Source organism: Cyrtonyx montezumae, unplaced genomic scaffold (assembly GCF_038088225.1).
Source record: "Cyrtonyx montezumae isolate F1298 unplaced genomic scaffold, pur_monq_1.0 scaffold_29, whole genome shotgun sequence".
Taxonomy (NCBI): domain Eukaryota; kingdom Metazoa; phylum Chordata; class Aves; order Galliformes; family Odontophoridae; genus Cyrtonyx; species Cyrtonyx montezumae.
This window is the reverse complement of record NW_027072033.1, coordinates 349,748-369,653: the sequence shown is the minus strand read 5'-3', so window position 1 is coordinate 369,653 and position 19,906 is coordinate 349,748. Positions and strand designations below refer to the sequence as shown.

The 19,906-nt window shown below is 39.4% G+C and overlaps 1 protein-coding gene across 1 annotated transcript in view; it reads right to left on the bottom strand.

The window, feature by feature from the left end:
• LRRC2 (leucine rich repeat containing 2) overlaps nt 1-18,277 on the bottom strand; it is a 67,661-nt gene extending 49,384 nt beyond the window's left edge. Inside the window, exons 1-2 of the mRNA XM_065740592.1 lie at nt 18,196-18,277; nt 6,643-6,788 (exon numbers count right to left, since the gene is read on the bottom strand). Coding sequence (XP_065596664.1) covers nt 6,643-6,767 — 125 coding nt within the window. The 5' untranslated portion in view covers nt 6,768-6,788; nt 18,196-18,277. The remainder of the gene's footprint in view (nt 1-6,642; nt 6,789-18,195) is intronic.
• Between the last annotated feature and the right edge of the window lie 1,629 nt (nt 18,278-19,906).

Below are 19,906 nucleotides of genomic sequence, written 5' to 3'. Positions count from 1 at the left end.
TTTGAGTTTATTTGTGAAGTATATTTACTTGAAAATCTTTAGACAAGAACAAGAAATATCTTATATGTGACTGTTTACTGATCGTGCATGAATTATATTGCCTTGCCTCAAGGTATAAAAAAGTTCCCTAGAGGTTAATTGGAAGTTTTTCCTCAAATAACAGATAATACATTTCACTATATTCAGGTCAATTTTTGTAGCAACACGGCTGATGAGGAGCTGCAAAATCTCAAGGGCACTGGTGAATTTTAACCTTTTTGAAGAAAAATAGGAGATTTTTAATTAAAAACAAAACAAAACAAAAGTAGCAGGCTAGATTCCAACCTCATCCGTTACACAAGTAGATTTGCAGAGTAACTATTAATTTCAATCTTATTTAGTAATTCACTCTGCCTACTGGCAAAAGTAAGTATCCAGTATAATAACTGTTGGAATGCAGCCCTCAGCTAAGGGCTTACTTAGAATATCTTCGTAGAAATAACATTTTCAGTTACAATCCTTTCAAAATACTTTCTGATTGTTAATTGACAATAGGTTCTAGCAGTGATTTTGACAGGCCTATTTGACAGTGGAGTTTAATCTTCAAGTCGGATACAAGAATTTGGCACAAATGCAACTTTCTGAATTAATAAAAACTTTAGAGAGTGAGACATTATTTCTGTTATGTATTTAACCATCACTACAATTATCTATACTTTCAAGTTAACAACAAGGATAATTTTATCCAATATTTTACCCAATCTTTGTAAGCATAGGAAAGCATCTAAGAAATAACCTATAATTACCCTTTAGAAACTCTATACCTCATAAAATAAAGATATTTCTTTTAATTGAATTTTGCATTTTATTATCAAAATTTTTATGACTTTGGTCATCATTGTATCAGATTTATCCATTCTGCAAGGCCCACATTATAAGAACGAACAAAAACTTTGCCATCCATTTCAGTAGGTAAATTACTATTCACTAGCAGGTAGGACAAAAGCCTGTTTCATTATTGATGTAATGAAGATGTACAGCATGACACAGTAGTCACAAATAACAAGCAAGTGGAAGAACACACAAATCTTTTCTGAATGCTTCAAATGTGCTTGGAATTCTGCATCATGTCCTAAATTCACCATCTCAAGTTGATTCAGTAAGATAATGGAATGAATTTGAATATCATTAGCGCAAAAGAGTAGAAAAGCCCATGAAGCTTTACCCCTTTAGCTGAAAGGGTACTGACAAATAGTCACAGATGAAAACAGAAAGGAGAATGCATTTTTTAAATTGAAAACTCAGCTCACAATAAGAAATTAATCTTAACCTGTGCTACTAACAAAAATGGTGAGAGCTGAAATTAGATACCGCTGAGCATACAGGGTTACCCTCTTTCCCTCTTCCATACGTAAGCTCCCCTTTCTGGTTTCCTTTTGTACTAGTGAATCTGTCTTCTGCATCACAGAAAACCAAAACCCAAAGAATACATGGCCAACAGATGTTAACACTGGAACAGACCTCTCATCAGTCCCACAAGTTAATGCGTAGGCAGTTAGAAGTTACATAATCTAACCATAATGTTCCTTTCAGTAAGAAGGCTGCAGTGGCATTCAGAGAACCACTAGATGACATATACAGAAGTGACATAGATTCTTCTGCTTTACTTGCCACATAATTGTACAAAAAAGAAACACTTCTTAAGGCTGAAATAGAATTGAACTTTTCCTGGAATGCCAAGCACAGCAAGAAAGTCTCCAAATACATCAGTGACAGAAGGCAAACTAAGGAAAATGTGTCCCCTCTGCTGAATGAAATGGGAGACCTATTCACAAAGGGCAATGAAAAGACTAAGGTACTGAATGCCTTCTTTGCTTCAGACTTTGTCAGGAAGACAAGACTCCAGGAAGGTCCCAGATACCAGGCTGAAAGGCTGGATTAAAAAAGATGTGCCTTTGGTGGAATAGGATCAGGTCAGTACTTAAGCAAACTAGGCATACATAAACCCATGGGCCCTGATGCAATGCATCCACAACTCAGAAAGAGGTTGGCAGATGTTATGAAGCCACTCAGCAACTTCAGGTCAATCATGGAAAATGGGAGAAGTGCATATAGACTGTATGAAAATAAATGCTACTCCAACCTTCACAAATGTCAAGAAAGAGGCCCAGGGACCTACAGGCCAGTCAGCCTCACATTGATCCTTGGGTAGGTGATGGAACAGCTAATACTAGAAACTATCTAGTTGGAGGTCAGTCACAGGTGGTGTTCTTCAGGGCTTAGTATTGGCTCCTGTCTCTTTAATATGTTAAGCAATTATGTGAATAATAAGGGTATTAAGCTGTATCCTCAGTAAGTTTGAAGACAAGAAGTTAAGCAAAAATGTTGATCTGCTTGAGGATAAGTAGGCTCTACAGAGGAATCTTACCAGGATGGACCAATGGGCCAAAACCAATTATAAGGGGTTCAGCAAGGCTAAAAGCCAGATGCTGAACTTGTGTCACAACCAAGCCTATGCAATGCTATAGCTGTAAGAAAAGTGGCTTTAAAGCTGCCTGGTGTAAAATGGCCTGGGTTTACAGCTTGGTAGGCAGCAGAAATACAAGTCAGCAATCTGCTCAGGTGAGCAGGAAAGCCAACAGCATCCTGGCTTGTGTCAGAAATAGTTTGGCTAGTAGGACTCAGGACATGATTGCATACCTGCATTCAACTCTCTTGAGGCCACAGCTTTAGTACTGTGCTCAGTTCTGGGCCTCTCAGTAGAAGAAGTATATCAAGATACTGAAGCATGTTCCAAAAAGGGCAACAAAGTTCCAGGTCTAGAGGACAAGTCTTGTGAGGAACAACTGAGGGAACTGAAGTTATTTAGCCTAAAGAATGAGAGACACTAGGGAAGACACTATTGGTCTCCATAACTACCTCAAAAGAGGTTGTAGTGAGAAAGGGGTTGGTCTCTTTACCCAAGGAACAATCAGTAGGACAATAGGAAATGGCCATAAGTTGCACAAAAGAAGTTGTAGGTTGGTTATTAGGAAAAAGTTATTCACTGGAAGAGTTGTAAAGCATTGGAACAGGCTCTCCAAGGAAGTGGCTGTATCATCATTGCTGGATATATTTAAAAGGCTTGTACATGTAGTGCACAGGGACATGGTTTAGTGATAGACTTGTCAGTGCTATTTTAATGGTTGTATTTGATGATATTAGAAATCTTTTCCAATGTGATTTTACAATTCCAGGCATGTGAAGGAGAAGATATTAATCAAGAGTTTGGATTCAACAAAGAAAGATCATGCCAGACCAACCTGCAAAGTTATTATGATGAAATGACCAGCCTAAAAATGAGGGGAAAGCAACTGTTGTCATCCTAGACTTCAATAAGGCCTATGACACTGTTTCACGTAATACCTAATAAATAAGCTGTTGAAATATGAGTTGGATGAGCAGCACTGATGCTGATCAAAAACTTTTCAGTTCCCTCTGTGCCTCGGCATTTCTGATCCCATCTCTTAGGTCCATATACCTCTCCTATACTCTTCCCAGGCCAGTCGGAGGGTACTTTTATTCTATCTTCTCTCTCTTATTCAGAAGCAATTGCATGTATCCATTTATTTCACTTATTTTGTTCCTCTTGCAACTTGATAAAAGATTTAACATAGTTCACAGAACTTTTATGAATGTGATTTCATGAATTCCATAATAAAAACTATACTTCCATATAGAATATAAGTGATAGAAAGGTACAAAATGTATTATTTTTCTCTTCAAATTAAATTTTCACAGTAGGCAAGTGAAATACACTGACAGTAAACTACGGTCTACCTTGGAGTGACCAGAGACAAGTGAAATACAACTGTAGTTTCTGCTAAACTCTTAAAATCTTAGTTTTGCAGAATCACAGAATTGTACGGGTTGGAAGGGATCTCCAGAGATCATCTAGTCCAACCTTCCTGCCAAAGCTGGCTCCCTAGACCAGGTTGCACAGGTAGGTATCCAGGTGGCTCTTGAATGTGTCCAGAGAAGGAGATTCCACAACCTCTCTGGGCAACCTGGCCCAGTGTTCCATTATTCTTACTGTGAAGAAGTTGCCACACACATTTATGCAGAACTTTCTATGTATCAATTTGTGGCCATTTCCCTCCATCTTAAAGGAATGAGGAAAGGCAGCATGAAATCAAGAATATCAACCAAAAAGAAGAAAAACTGAATCATCTGATAATGATTAATATATAGCAATATTACTGGATAATGTTCCATTCTGGTTCAATTATTTACAGTCTGACAAGAGGTGAAATACTGTGGGATCTGGTGTTCACGAATGCAAAGATCATTTAAGGCATTAAAATTGGAGGCAGCCTAGACTGCAATAACTGTGTTCTGGTTGAGTTTGTGACCTTGAGAAATGTTGGCCAGGCAAAGAGTGGGGTCAGGACCCTGAGCTTTGGGAGAGCAAACTTTAGGCTTTAGGCTTTCTCTGTTAAGGAATTTTTGGATGAAATATCCTGGTAAGCTGTTGTTGGAGTCAAAGGAGCGGAGGAAAGCTGGTTACTCTTTAAGGATGCCTTTCTGAGAGTGCAAGAGCTCTCTGTCCCTCAGAATAAGAAAGTGGACAGGGGAGACCAGAAACCCACATGGCTTGTTAAGGACCTGCTGGTCAAATTGAAGGAAGAGATTGTTCCAGTTGTGGAAACAAGGGCATGTCACCAGGGAAGAATACAGGGATGATGTCTGCAGTTGCAGAGAGAAGTTTAGGAAAGCCAAGGTGCAGATGGGACTGAACGTGGCGAGGGATGTTAAAAACAAGAAGGGATTCTATAGGTCCATTGGCCAGAAGAAGCAGGTCAAAGAGAGCATACCTTCTTTGATAAATGAGAGAGGAAGACTGACTATGACAGGTATGGAGACGGCTGAGGTATTAAATGAGTTTTTTGCCTCGTTCTTCACTGGCAGCCAGAATTCTTTTATTTCTCACATCTCTGAAGCTTGCATCCCTGGGTCTCCAGATGGGAACTGGGAGAGTAATTTCCCCCCCCCCCACCCCCCACTGTAACAGCAGAACAACTCCAAGGCCACCTCATGAGACTGAACGTATAAGTCTATGGGGCCAGACGACATGCATCCCATCACCATAAAGAGCTGGCTGATGTGGTTATTGAGCTGCTCTCCATCATATTTGAAAAGTCATGGCTATTGAGTAAAGTCCCCAGGGACTGGAGACAAGGATAAGTCACTCCCATTTACAAGAAAGTGAGGAAGGAAGACCAGGGAACTACAAGCTGCTGAGCCTCACCTCTCTGCCTGGGAAGATCATAGAACAGATCCTCCTGGAAGATATGTTAGGGCACATGGGGGATAAGCACACGATCAAAGACAGTCAGCATGGCTTCACCAAGGGAAGGTCGTGCCTGACCAATCTGGTGGCCTTCTATGATGAAGTGATGACACTGGCAGACAAAGGCAAGGTGACTGATATCATATGCCTGGATTTGTGCAAGGCCTTTGACATAGTCCTCTACCTGGTCTTCTCTCTAAATTGGAGAGATATGGATTCAAGGGGTGGACTATTTGGTGGAAAAGGAATTAGTTGGAAGAATATAGACAGAGGGTTGTGGTGAATGGCACTGTGTTCAGATGGAGGCCAGTGACAAGCGGTGTCCCACACGGGTCTGTCTTGGGTCCAGTACTCTTCAACATCTTCATCAGTGACATTGATGACTGGCTCAAGCGCACCTTCAGCAAGTTTGCCAGTGTCACCAAGCTGAGTGTGAAGATGACACATTAGAAGAAAGGGATGCCATCCAGAAGGACCTTGACAAACTTGAAAGGTAAACCTTCTGAGGTTCAACATAGCCAAGTGGAAGGTTTTGCACTTGGGTCAGAGTTACCTCAGAAAAGTGTACAGAATGGGAGAAGAACTCCCTGAGAGTAGCCCTGTGGAGAAGGACCTGGGAATCCTGGTGGTTGAAAATCTGAACATGAGCCAGCAGTGTGCTCTTGCAGCTTGGAAGGCCAATGGTATCCTGTGCTCCATCAGAAGAGGGGTGGTTAGCAGAGACAGGGAGGTGACCACTCCTCTCTACTGTGCCCTTGTGAGGCCTCATCTGGAGTACTGCATCCAGGTCTGAGGCCCCCAATACAGAAAAGATGTGGAGCTGTTGGAGAGAGTCCAGAGGAGGGCCACAAAGGTGATCATAGGGCTGGAGCACCTCCCCTGTGAACACAGGCTGAGGGGGAAGAGAAGGCTGCGAGGAGACCTCATTGCAGTCTTCCTGTATTCAGAGGAGGATTACAAAGAGGAGGGGCATCAACCTTTTACATGGGTAGTTAGCGACAGGACAAGGGAGAATGGTTTTAAGCTTGAGGAAGGAAGGTTTAGATGGGATGTCAGGGGAAACTTTTTACAGAGAGTGGTGAGGTGCTGGAACAGGCTGTCCAGTGACGTAATGGATACTCTGTCCCTGGAGATGTTCAAGACTAGATTGGCTGGGGCCCTGGGCAACCTGGTCTGGTACCAGGTCTGGAGGTTGGTGGCCATACCTGTGACAGGGTGGCTGGAACTTGGTGATCCTTTGGGTTTCCTTCCAACCCAAGTCATTCTATGTTTCTATGATTCTATGATAACAATAACTAATTTACTTCATAAGAATAACAAGAAAGTTGACTTACTTCTCCAATGAGCTTTTTTCTAACCTTTCTTTCTCTTTCCTCTGACGTTCTTTGTTCTTCTTGACTCGGGACTCCCACAGTCCTCTTATGAGAGAAAAGTCAAATATTATCACCTGATGCCCCATACTGTTGACATTAAGCTTCTCCTGCAAGAACAAGCCACCATGAACACTTCAGGCAACCCTTAAGAAAAAATATAACTAAGAGAAACATCATGTTTCATTACACTTACCTGGGAGAAAAAAGAATCCAAAAGAGTATTAGGATAATGTGCTTTCTACATCATAGAATTTTTCTAGGGTTTTGTACCTGCAGTGATCAGTGTAGCATAGAAGGGATTTCTATGCAAAATCAACTACATACTGGAGCTAAATGCTGAATTTTCTGGAGTCCTTGCACTTTTCCCTTTCAAAAATAAAGACATAGATGCAAAGAGCTACTAACTTGATGATAAAAATTGCATGACTTTGTGTTTTTACCAACCTAGAAGAGTAGCATTAAAAGAATTATCAAGGTGTTTATTAATCATAAGCTATGCATTTCAACTTGAGCTCCTGCCATATTGATCATTATGCTCTGTATGGGAACTGTTGAATCACGGCCTGAACCACTGATTGATCACCTGAGGTGAGCACTGAGTCAGCTGCAGGAGCACAGGTGAAGACAACTCACTTGTGTGACCAGAATGGGTGGAGTCTGGCTCCACCTCTCCTAGACCCCATTTAAGGGCTAATCCCCACAGAGGTAGGTTCTCTCTCTGGAGATTGCTCTTTTGGAATTTCCTATCTCAAGCCTACAGCATGGGTGAGCATTTCTCTTATTTCATTTGTCTCTTTTCCATCTAAATAATGTTTCTATTTACATCACCTATAAAACATCTCAGCTAACCATACTGTTTGGTGTTATTCGTTTTGTTAACTTCACACCTTATGTGCATCCACATTAATCATGCTCCACAGTAATTGTGTCCATAAATATATACTTATATTTGAAAGGTGATTAAACACCTGCCCTATGACATGCAGTGAAAGATTAACCACTGCTGAAACAAATGTTTGTGAACCCACGATCCCTGCTTATATGGGCATGTAGAGTTTCCTTCCAGCAGTTCAAAGTATTGGGCTCTGAGAAGATCCTTTAATGTGCAGTTAAGAACTGAACTGAACTAGAGCCTAATTCACCAATCTTTCTCTGCTGAGTTAAAAAGATGGAGAAACTTTTTGCAGGGAGCCTTGTTTTTTCTGAAGTTCAGTGACAAAGTTCTCATTCCTTGTAACAAGCATTATGCTTGAGCTTGGTCAGATAGGAACTCAATATTGTCTTTCAGCTCAAGGAAAAAATTCTGCAGTATCTTTAACAATCACAATAGAAGACCTCATAGTTACATCTCACAAAACATAGTGTGACTAAGAATATAGCATTCCTTACTAATCTGTAGCAAAGGTTCCGTGACAAAAAGGGGAAAAAAAACACCTTCTATATCATTAGCACAAGTTCAGATTATAAATTCTGATAAGTAAAGCAGCACTTTTAGTCTCTTGCTTGGAATCATTGGTGAGAATGTGAGCATCACCAAACTTTTTTTCATTAAATGCATCTACGTTATGTGCCAATGGCTTTTGTCAAGCTTGGTTCTTCAAAAAGTAGTCTGCTAAACCACTGTGAATAAGTCTTATAAAACACAAGTTCAAAGTATTTTAAAAATAATTGCTTCCACTAAGATAAAAACAGTTATTTAAACTTTGTTTGAGGTTAGGTTTTATTAGATGCCACTTTTATTATACCATATATGGGAACTGCCAGGTCACAGCCTGAACCACTGATCAAGCACGTAGAGAGAAGACCTAGTCATCCCTGGGAGCACAGGTAAAGGCAAAATGAACACAAAATTTAAGGGCTGACTGCTACTGAGAAAGGATCTCTTATTGAAATCCCTCCTCTTGGAGTTCTTTTCTGTGAACCTAGATCCTTGGAGATCCTCTCCTTCTTTTTGTAACATTTTTTAATTTGTGCTGGCCCATCTGTCATTATACCATGTGTGAGCTTAAAAAAAATTGTGGAAAGAATACAACTCTCCTGAAATATCTAATGATAATCGACAAAGCAATGTGCCCTTTTATTTTCAAGATTTCTGCTACTATGTTTTCCTCAGACCTTCTGAGATCTTTTTTTTTATTTTTATTTTTTCCAGACTGTAAGTCCTTCAGTTGGGGCTATTTATTATCTATAATTTTGTTATAATACTGGGGAAGAGGGGGAAAATATTCTCCCCCTCTATGTTGTTCCTCTTGTAACTTCATAACTGCCCATTTTTTTCTTCACCGATAAATCTCTCTTTAATACATAACACAAAGCAATAATTTATTCTGAGCCAGAAAACACCTTCACATCCTCCAGAAGACACACAGTGTGTATTAAAATTAATTATGCAGATGTACACCAAGAAGAAAGCTTCCTACCTGTCCACCCTATATGTCATCATTGTAAGGCAATGTAAAACATTATAAGACTCCAAATGCTGGCACAGAGATACTAGTAAGAAACCAATAATTTTGTATGACATTCTTTACCTTAGTATGGTTTTATATCTACTATCTTTGCTGTCTGTAAGGCTTGTTTACATTTACAGGCACTAACAATTATTCAAAAAGTAAGTTTATAGCTTATCTGGTACTGGCTGCTGACAACAGACAAGTTAAAAACATGTTATTATTAGTGTATATAAAATGGTGACCTTATTCTCAGTGAAATGACTTATCTATAATTGGATATACCTTTTTAAATTGTTTTCATCTGTTATCTCCTAAAATAAAACACTCTCCTCGACTGTCCAAACCAAGAAACAGCAGCAAGGACTTCCACCTCAAGGTAGCTGCAGTCACTCTGCAGGATCTAATTCATTTTAATGGAACAATTCATATCTCAGTGTTTTGGTAGAAGAGCTATTGCCAGAGCTGAATTGCTGGGAGATGCTGAAGTGGCAGCTTGATACTTGAGCTCTGCTGGAACTAGATGGCCTTAATCAACACATACTTACAGAATTCATTCAGACTATTCTGTTTCCTTGACTTGTTCCCCACCTTCCTGTCTGCCAGGTTAAGTCACCTGTTCTTTATTAAGACACTGATTTATTAGGGACTCAAGTTGGAGAAGTTCATATGACTCTTATCCACAAATTGGATTAGATTGCAATTCATTGGGATTTCTCTTCAATGGTAAAACCAGGTACAAGAGGAATGCAGCTGAGGGGTAAGACATATCCATCTAAATTCCTGAGGACTGTTCTGTTCAAACTGAACACAGCCACAAATATGATTTGAAGACAGCATCTGCCAAGGCATAATTAAGCTGGCTACAACTTAATTCTATCTTCCCTGGTTAACAGCTACATCTGTAATCTGCCCAAGGTTATCAGTTAATCTATATCTTAACATTTTATAAATATTCTTTCAGTCTTATGAATTACTAGTGAAATATCACAAAAGAAAGGCTCTTCTGTGATGTTATTTATGAGAGATACAGAAGTAATTTCTCTTATTTTATTAGGCTGGCCAGTGACATCAGAGGCAGATGTTAGTTGCATGGCAGTAGAGGCTGAACCTTCCCACCAGTATCCCTTTACATTTTGTCACCATGTGACTGATGGCAGCAGAGAGGAAGCCTGACAAAGTGGTGTCTGACATGGAAGTGCATGTGAAGTAAACATGTGGAACTGAATTCTTCCATCAAAATCAAAAATTGTCCCTATTGATATTCACTGATGCTTGCTGATCATACATAGAGACCAAAGAGTGGATGTGAGAAAGTCAGGCAGTGTATAGTGTGTTTCAGCAGTGGTGACAACATGAAAGACAAGCCACATTCCAGACAGCCATGCACAGCAGTCACACCTCAGAATGAATTGTCTCAATCAGCTCATCCATGCGAATTGATGGATTATGACTAGGAAACTGTGTACAGAGCTCAATATTGCCTTCAATGAGTTGGAAATGATGGTGACAACTTTGAAATATTGAAAATTTTTTGCAAGGTAGATCCCACAGATGCTCACAGTGGAAGAGAAAGAACACTATATGCAAGTCTGTCAGGATCTATCAAACTTACGCAAGGCTCAAGGCAATGCTGACTAAACTGAAGGCTCTCACTTCCAGAGTCTGGACAGAGAAGAAGACAATCTTTCTCTTGCAGCACAACAACACTAGGCCAATGTAAGTATGAAGACCATGGTGCAGACTGCCAGTCTTGGCTGAAATACCCTCCACGCACACCATATATTCTGGATTTGGCACCTTCTGACTTCCATCTGTTCAGGCCAATGAAAGATGGATTGTATGGGCAACACTTTCCTTGCAACGATGCCACAACAGCTGCTGTGAAACAGTGAATCACCTCTGTTGTTGCAGATCTTGACAAGCACAGCATGCAGGCCCTTGTTTGTTGCTGGTGAAAATGCATAGCTAACAGTGGTAGCATGTTGAAAAATGGTGTTTTGTAGCTGAGAATTTGCTCTATCAAGCAGTGCTACTGTACTTTTTATATCTGTTGTAGTTTCCATGGAAATAAATAGGAGGCATTACATTTAGAGCGACCTACCCATCATAATGAGAACACAGAACTTTTCAGGAAAGAGGAGATTCAGTAACATGAAGAGGAAAAAATTTACCATTTACAAGAGAATCACTTGTGGAGAAAATAGTTTTCTGTGTGTGTCTACAAATGCAGATAATCTTATCCATCACCATTACACATCCTAAGAAGTAATCTACTACTTAACATCCTTAAAAGGCAACATTCTTGAAAGTCATTTTGTTTTCTTATTTAATTCTTTCTCTTAATGGTTAGCTCAGGAAAAAAAAAAGACTATTCAAGTTAAAAAAAAATTCCAACATTTGCAAGGTTTTTCTTTCATAAGCTGGTACACATTGCATTTTAGGCAATATTTTTAAGAAATGTATGTTTTAAGTAATTGAAACTTGAAAGTTGTAAAATAGTACAAATCTTTATTACAAAAAATAATAGCAGAGTCCAGTGAAAATTGAACTAATAGCAGAAGACGGGTTTTTTTTTTGTTCTCTCATTCCCTCTCAATATTTTTTATCAGAGAAGAGGGAAAAGATGAACACTATCTTTGCTTTTAAAAAGTTCCCTTTAAGCATTATGACCATTCTAACAACTTCTTTTCCCCACTATTAGTCTAAGTAATCTTTTATTTTCATCAATAACACACTCAAAGGAATCTTTAAAACTAACACCTTTCCTCTCTACATTCTAAACTAGGAATTTATTGTTCTCCCCAGATGAACCCCTTTCCTCAGCAGCTCTCTCAGCTTGCTGTACTATGGGCCTCACATCAACCCTGAAACCATATTTTTTTTTTCTGGGCTGTTTGACAATAGAATCAAGTGCACCTTCAGCAAGTTTGTGGACAATGTCAAGATGAGCGGTGCAGTGAATAACTGGAGGGAAGGGAAGCCATCCTATGTATTTATACAGACTGGGAGAAGAACTCCTTGAGAAGCCCTGCAGAGAAGGACTTGAGGGTCCTGGTGGACAAGAAGCTGGATGTGAACCAGCAGTGTGTGCTTGCAGCCCAGAACACCAACTATATCCTGGGCTGCACTAAAAAAGGGGGTGGCAAGCAGAGAGAAGGAGGTGTCTGTCCTCACAGTGGCCTTCCAGGACTTGAAGGGAGCACAAAAACAGGAGGGGGAGGAGCTACTGTTTACATGAGTTGATAGTGATAGAACAAGTGTGAGTGGTTTTAAACTAAGACAGGGAGATATAGTTTGCAAGTTAGGAGGATGTTTTTCACTCAGAGGGTGGTGATATGCTGGAACAGGTTGCCCAGAGAGATTGTGGATGCCCCGTCCCTGGAGGCATACAAGGCAAGGCTGGATGTGGCTATGGGAAGCCTGCTGTAGTGGTTGGTGACCCCTGCAGGGGTGAAGAAACCAGATGATCTTTGAGGTCCTTTTCAATCCAGGCCATTTTAAGATTCTGTGATTTGATTTAATAATCTCCCAAATCTCTGGGCCAGCAGAAGTTGAATAAAAGTGCAATAACACTCTCACAATTGGTATTTAGTTCTAATTTTCAGATTACCATTCACTGTTCCTATATGTGTGGAAAATAACGCATGATTTTACAGACATTTGTAAGATCTCTAGTTTTGAAAAGAAGACAATACTATGCCTTTACAATCTTGCAATAAATTTATTCATTCAACTATATATATATAAATAGAGATCTTAAAATGTAAGACAATTTTTATGTGTATAAGGATACTGAAGCACTTGGAGGATTAGGTGACAAAAAGAAACTGAGATATTTGTGATGGTATACTCATCATGTTTTCACTTGAACAATTGAGAAAAATGATCATTTGCACTAGATCTGGAAGTGTAACAAACCTGAGCTACAAAGAGCCACTCTGGGTTTTAAAACACTGAAGGAGTTTCATCTCAGTAACTTGTTCATACACTCTGAGATGCCACAATATGTCTGACTTTGATAATCAAACTCTTAAGGACACATGCTAAAAGTAACACAGAAGTTGACAGAAGTGTACTTCAAAGCAGAAGTTGCATTATATGAACAATATACAACATTTTTATAGTAATTTCAGCACTGTATCGGTGCATAGCTGCACTGAAGGGCATACTACAAAAATAAAATTTAAGACAAGACAAGGTCTTCTTTGTAAAGTAGTGAAACAGAGTAAAAGAGCTCTTACGTACAAAAACTGTACAGCTTTACAGGACTGACAATATCAAATTTCCTATGGCTCTTTGTTGTCTATCAGGGTTATCCCTGTATTGATTGGTTTGAATACAGATAGTCAGATGGCAAACTTATATTAGTTTTACTGAATGACATTTTTGCCTCCTCTGAACGTGGTTTTAATATCAGTGTTAATAACAGCCAACAAGTCTGCACTGTGCATTCATAGAATAAGACTTATGTCTTTACCTTAGACTGAAAGTTGTTCTATGTAGTTTTGATATTGCTATAATAATGTTTATAAAACAATAATTTGTTTATAAAACTTGTTTACTTGTTATACTTGTTACTGCTATCCTTCAGAGTCTGAATGGGCTCTGACTGCCTTCAAACCAACACCATGTACACCTTCATTTGCTGACATACCAAAATGTTAACATTTTTGTTCTTCACACCCATGTTCACTTCAGACTTTTTTCTTTTAGATAATCACCGTGGGAGACCCGATGTAATCTTACTGGCTGGATTACATAGGGGAAATGTAGGTGAACATGTTATGAATCCTGCAAATAATTTCTTAGGAAATAAGCTGACTTGCACAGTGTGTGCTTCAGAAGGATTGAGTCATTTATCCCATTATACTTTAAATAATTCAAGAGAACTTGACATTTAGATAGCATCTGAACATGTTTGTTTGTTTGTTTTTATGTGTTTATTATCAAGGAAAGATTAAATTACATAAATATGTTATGATTGAAAGAACAGTAGAAACTGTGACAATGTTCAGAGCCAATGATTTTACAGCCAATGATTTTAAATGTGCAAAGCTTAGATGTGAGGCAGCAATGCATTATGCCACTTTCGATGAGGGAAGAGACTGCAGAACAGGAAGCTGCTCTTCCCTTCCTAGTCTTGCAGCTGATAACAAGCCCTTTGTTGTACACTCTCAGGGCATTATTCTCTGCACTGGATTTCCTGGTAAATTTGTAGCTTAACTTGCCTGTTCAGCATCTTCATCAAAGACCTTGATGAGGGGATAGAGTTCATACTCAACAAGTTTGCAGATGATACAAAGCTGGGAGGAATGGCCAACATGCTGGAAGGCTGTGCTGCCATTCAGCGAGACCTGGACAGGCTGGAGAGTTGGGCAGAAAGGAACCAGGTAAGGTTTAATAAGAGCAAGTGTAGAGTCTTGCACCTAGGGAGGAATAACCACGTGCACTGGTAAAGGTTGGAGGATAACCAGCTGGTGATGATCTCTGAGTAGAGGGACCTGGGTGTCATGGTGGATGGCAGGTTGGCCATGGTACATTGGTGGCCAAGAAGGTTGATGGGATCCTAAGGTGCATTAAGAAGAGTGGCCAGCAGGTCAAGGGAGGTGATCCTCACCCTCTATTCTGACCTAGTCAGGCCTCACCTGGAGTATTGTGTCCAGATCTGGGCTCCCGGTACAAAAAAAGAACAGGAATCTCCTTGAAAGAGTCCAGCAGAGGGCTACAAAGATTATAAAGGGCATGGAACACCTTCCTTATGAGGAAAGGCTGAAAGATCTGGGTCTGTTCAGCCTTGAAAAAAGAAGACTCAGAGGGGTTCTTATCCATGTCTATAAGTATCTAAGGTGCAGGAGGGCAAAGGGACAAGGCTGGACTCTTCTCAGCAGTGTGTGGTGATAGGACAATGGGGAATGGCCACAAACAAGCATAGGAAGTTCTGCACAGATGTGTGTGGGAACTTCTCCACAGTGAGGATAATGGAGCACTGGCATAGGCTGCACAGAGAGGTGGTAGACTCTCCTTCTCTGGAGACATTCAAGACCAACCTGGATGCCTACCTTTGCAACCTGGGCTAGGGAGCTGCTTTGACATGGGAGTTGAACTTGATGATCTCTGGAGGTCCCTTCCAACCCCTACAGCTCTGTGATTCTGTATTTTAACAGTCTCTTTTAGGTAACAGATCAAAGTTGGTTTATACATCAAATCATATATGAATGCATGCATGAGGAGCACATAATCAGGGATCACAGCAGTCCCCAGTCTCCCTGAAGGCATGAGTCTGCAGAAATCCAGAAAATATTAGACTGAAAAAATAAAAGTGGGAAGGGACAAGCTACATGAGGCTGGAGAAAGTTATCCTGACACCTGGACATAAGCCCAGATGTTTGTGGAGTTTGAAATGTTCCCTGCTGCTACCTCAAGATCACGTTCTAAGCCAGCCAGCTCCTAGACAGACAAACACAGACAGCACCACTTCCAAACTATTAATTGGTCCAGCTTTCACCAAAGTTAATTCCAAAAATTAGTGTCTTTGCAAATCACAGGGCTTAACCCTAAATGGTCTGATAAATTCAATTAATTTTTAATTTTCTACTTATACAGAATAAGTATTTAAGAACAGGATCTTAAAATATTTGCCTGTTTCACATACAAAAATAATAATAATAGTAATAATAATTTTGCATTGATAATATATCACAGCTAATAAAGATTTCATGTCTTAATGTATTCCTTATTCTTTAGGTAGGAATAACTGTGAACATAAAAAAAAATTAAAAAGATAGAACAGACATGTAAGGGCTGAGCTTGGTTCCTACATATTTTAATATATCTTTTATATATGCTCAGTTTAATATATCTTTTATGTATGCTCAGCTCAACTTGCACAAAGTTTTACTGACAGTTTTCATTAATTAGTTTGTATTCTAGATGTAAGTTATCAGTCACAAAAACAAGATTTCCCTTTATCACTGCATTCTTCACTTCTTGATTTTCCGACAATTTTTCATGAGGTTATTCATTAATTAGTTATTTAATTATGCTTTAATTAGCGGCTGAAATTCAACATTCCTTATACCTCCTCAACTCTTGTAGCACCAATATGTTTGCTATCAGGCATGATAGACGCTACATATGCAAGGGGATTTATTACTGATGTACTCCCCTAGCACTTCATCGAGGTGACTAATTATTCAAAGCAATTCTTCCACTGACAATGTAGATAACAAAACTCTGGTCTGACATCTGTGACACAAATCTATTACTTATTTTTTCATGGAGCATTTCTGAAGAGAAGTATAACTCTCGTAATATTAAGAAGTTCTGATGTATTTGAAATTGGATTATATTTTACAGTTGTTTCTTGTCAAAGAAATATCAGTGAACTCAAATGTGTATTACATATTTTTAAGGGCTGTTGAATCTACAAATATAGCTGTAGTCATTAGGTGGAAAGAACCATTATAGGTAGTAAATCTGGGAAAGCCTGAGTCTGTACTAAGAAATAATTAGAGATTCCCCACTTCATTAGTTACAAAGATCCGTTGCAAATAAAGATACAGTGAACAAAATATGGAAGCTTTCATATATGATTAGATTATTTTAATTAATCAGAAACCTAAGAGAAGACTCTCAGGTTTCTCAGATCTGTTCTATGTCATCAGGTCTTTTAGCTACACCTAATTGACTTATCTCACTCATCATAAGCATAGTGGACTGCAGCCAACCCAGGAAGCAGCGCTGCTATTGTTACCTTTCATGTACTGGGACCAGCCCAAGGAGTTATCTTTACAGAGGATAATTTCATAAATACTATTTTGGATTCCCTATTCTAATTGAGAATAGCCACAGAACTGAGAATAACCAAAATTTTGATCATGTCCTTTTGTTCCGTGTCCATTTTCCATGCAGCAATCTAACAAGAATCCTATACTACCTTCTGCATTTTTCCTTGTTGCTGAACTAAAGCAAAAATCTGTGACTGACCTATAATTTCAAGCATTTTAGACATTTCTCATTTACTCGTATTCATATTCCTTGATGTAAGATGACAAGCACAAACAATTTAGGTAGGTGGGAAGAGATGGTGCTTTTAACTACTTCAGCAGACAAGTTATTTCAGTTCAAGAGGCTCAAACTCCACCTCACAACTGTGAGGCAGCAGTTGTATTCTCTCTCATTTCTCCTCACTGACCACAGTTATACCTGTAGACTTTCCCAGCAAACTTTCCAAAGCCTCTGTATAGAAGGTGCAGGTGACAGAGACAGATGGACATCCTTCTCATTACAGTTCCCCACCTCCACTCTCTGTCTGAGAAGAGCAAAGTAGATGGAACTCCAGTAGGATCTAATTCTTTGGTTAATATGCCTTATCCATCACTGACCCTCTCAAGTTTGCTGCTTGCTAACTACTACTAAGAAGAACAAGTTAGCCTAGAGAATATAATGTATCAGTGACAGACAGCGCATAAGTACTCAATAGCAACAACAATAATGACAGCATTTGACTTTAAATGATAGGTTTTGCTCACAAAAGATTTAGCAGGTCAGATTTTCTATACCATCTTAGATTAGCTTTAAGTGGCCTTCAGAAACAGAACCTCTATAACTCTTTTTTAGTTCCACTCTAAATTTTGACAGACAGCAAAGATAAATGACCAACCTCTCCAACCATTTTTTTTTTATTGAAAATCATTCTCACACCAGCATACATCCTTGAGATGTAATAGCAAGGGTTTATTACAACTGAGTCATGAAGTAAGCAAGTAGCTGGAAATCTTGAAAACTTCCTTAAATTATAAAGTTTGGATTTGTCACAGATGTGAATCTCCTTAGAGGAACGACATACGGTATGAGTCTTGTTATCTTTAAAGGCATCCAGAAAATAGATCACTTTGGTATAAAACTCTACATTTCACCTATGTTCCCCATATATATTAGCATTTAAAAATCCACAATACAGTAGCAGGAAAGACCTCATAAAGACATTTCAGTTTCACTATTTCCTACCTTGACCCCACACAACTGAAGAAACACAGTAATTAGCAAAACTGTCACTTACCTACTACTAAAGAACACTAATGTCCAGAACTCCTGAGTGTACTCTGTGTTTATTTAATGTGGGACACAGAGGTTGTTTATAGCAGCAGCATAGCTCATGGCCAGCCAAACCTATTTGAAACCCACAGCGTGACTAGCCTTCCAGATGTACTAATAGGCTATATTTGTAAAGTGATAACATGATCTGTGGTCTTACAGCAGAGACATGAAGAGGATAAAATATCTACACTGCATGACTCAACACAGGACAAGAAACAGCAGTGTTAAGAGAGCAGCATCTCATTTGCACCTAGGAAAGTGTGACAGTACTAATGTTATTCATGCTTACGTGTTTTACTTGGGCAAGGACAATAGAAGTACTCTGTATTCCTCTGGGACACTCTTCTTCTACATGTCCACACAAGACGGACTGCATCATGATACAGTTGCCCTGAGTGATAGATTTATAGTGAATACTCCTTTTACTTGCTCATTTTTTTAATGTATAAAGCTCAATATGGATGTTAGTATTCCTATGAATGTTGCCTCTGAAAGGAATATCACTACAATACTTAATATCTGCCAAGATTCTCTGAGGACTAGCAGTTCCCTTAGGGTTCTCCAGGGATTTACTGGGACTGGGTCTCCCCATGGGGGTGGCATGGCAGGACCTGGCAGCTGGGCTGGTTGCATCTCATTAGCCAGAAGCAGGACAGCAGAGGGCTGCACTGGCAGCAGGCACCAGAATGAGAGTGGAACTGAGGCTGGGCCTGGACACAGGCCTGTAGGTGGGTTTGGCTCAGCAGGGCCCTTGGTTGGGCCAGGAAGAGCCATGGGAAGCTGTGGAACATCTCTGCTGCAGCCTCACTATTTCAGGCAGGGGCTGATGACACTGATGCCTGAAGTGAATCCTGGGTAGAGGGCATAAGGGGTGATTAATTGGCATGCTGAGCTCTGAGCATGTTGAAGGGATTTCAACTGAACAGGCAGGGATGAGGATCGTGTGTGCCTTCAGGGCTCTGGCAATTCACCTTAATTAATTGAAATGTTCAGATCCTTATTTCCTTAATGAAATATGACTATTCATATCTAATTATTAAATATTAGTAAAAAAAAAAAACAGGTTTATACCCACAAACTGGAATTTTCAAACCATCTCTTTTTCGTATATATCACTGCCTGTAATAAGCATCAAGTGCAGCAGCTGGGCTTGGCTCAAAATTTATACAGTAGTTTTGCATTGCTATGTTTTCAGTGCCTTCAGTGAAAACTCACTGTATTGGTACAAACAGAGCAAGAAAAGGAGAAACATGAACTGCAGATGTAATCATTCAAGTTTTTCTTCAAGTCTGAAGGAGATACTAGGATTTGCCCTGAGTTGTTTTTTGTTTTGTTTTTTTTTTTTCTTAGTGGAATGCCTGAAGAGTCTGCATCACAAATCCTTACTATTTGGTCAACATATTTTTAACAAACATTGGTAATAAAATATGATAACCACTAATAAAATATGATCACCACTACCACATCTGAGATGCCTAAGATGTATTTGTTGTCTGCTACATCTGCTCAACTATGTGCATATTTTTGCCAAATAGCTATCTGGGTTTCCTATGGCAGAGATGCATATTAGACTTCATCTGCATGATCTGACTAAGGAACTGGTAATGGAGACAATACAGAGAGGTTCTGTGGAGTAGGCAAAATGTATCCCTTGTATAAGCAAAAGCACACTA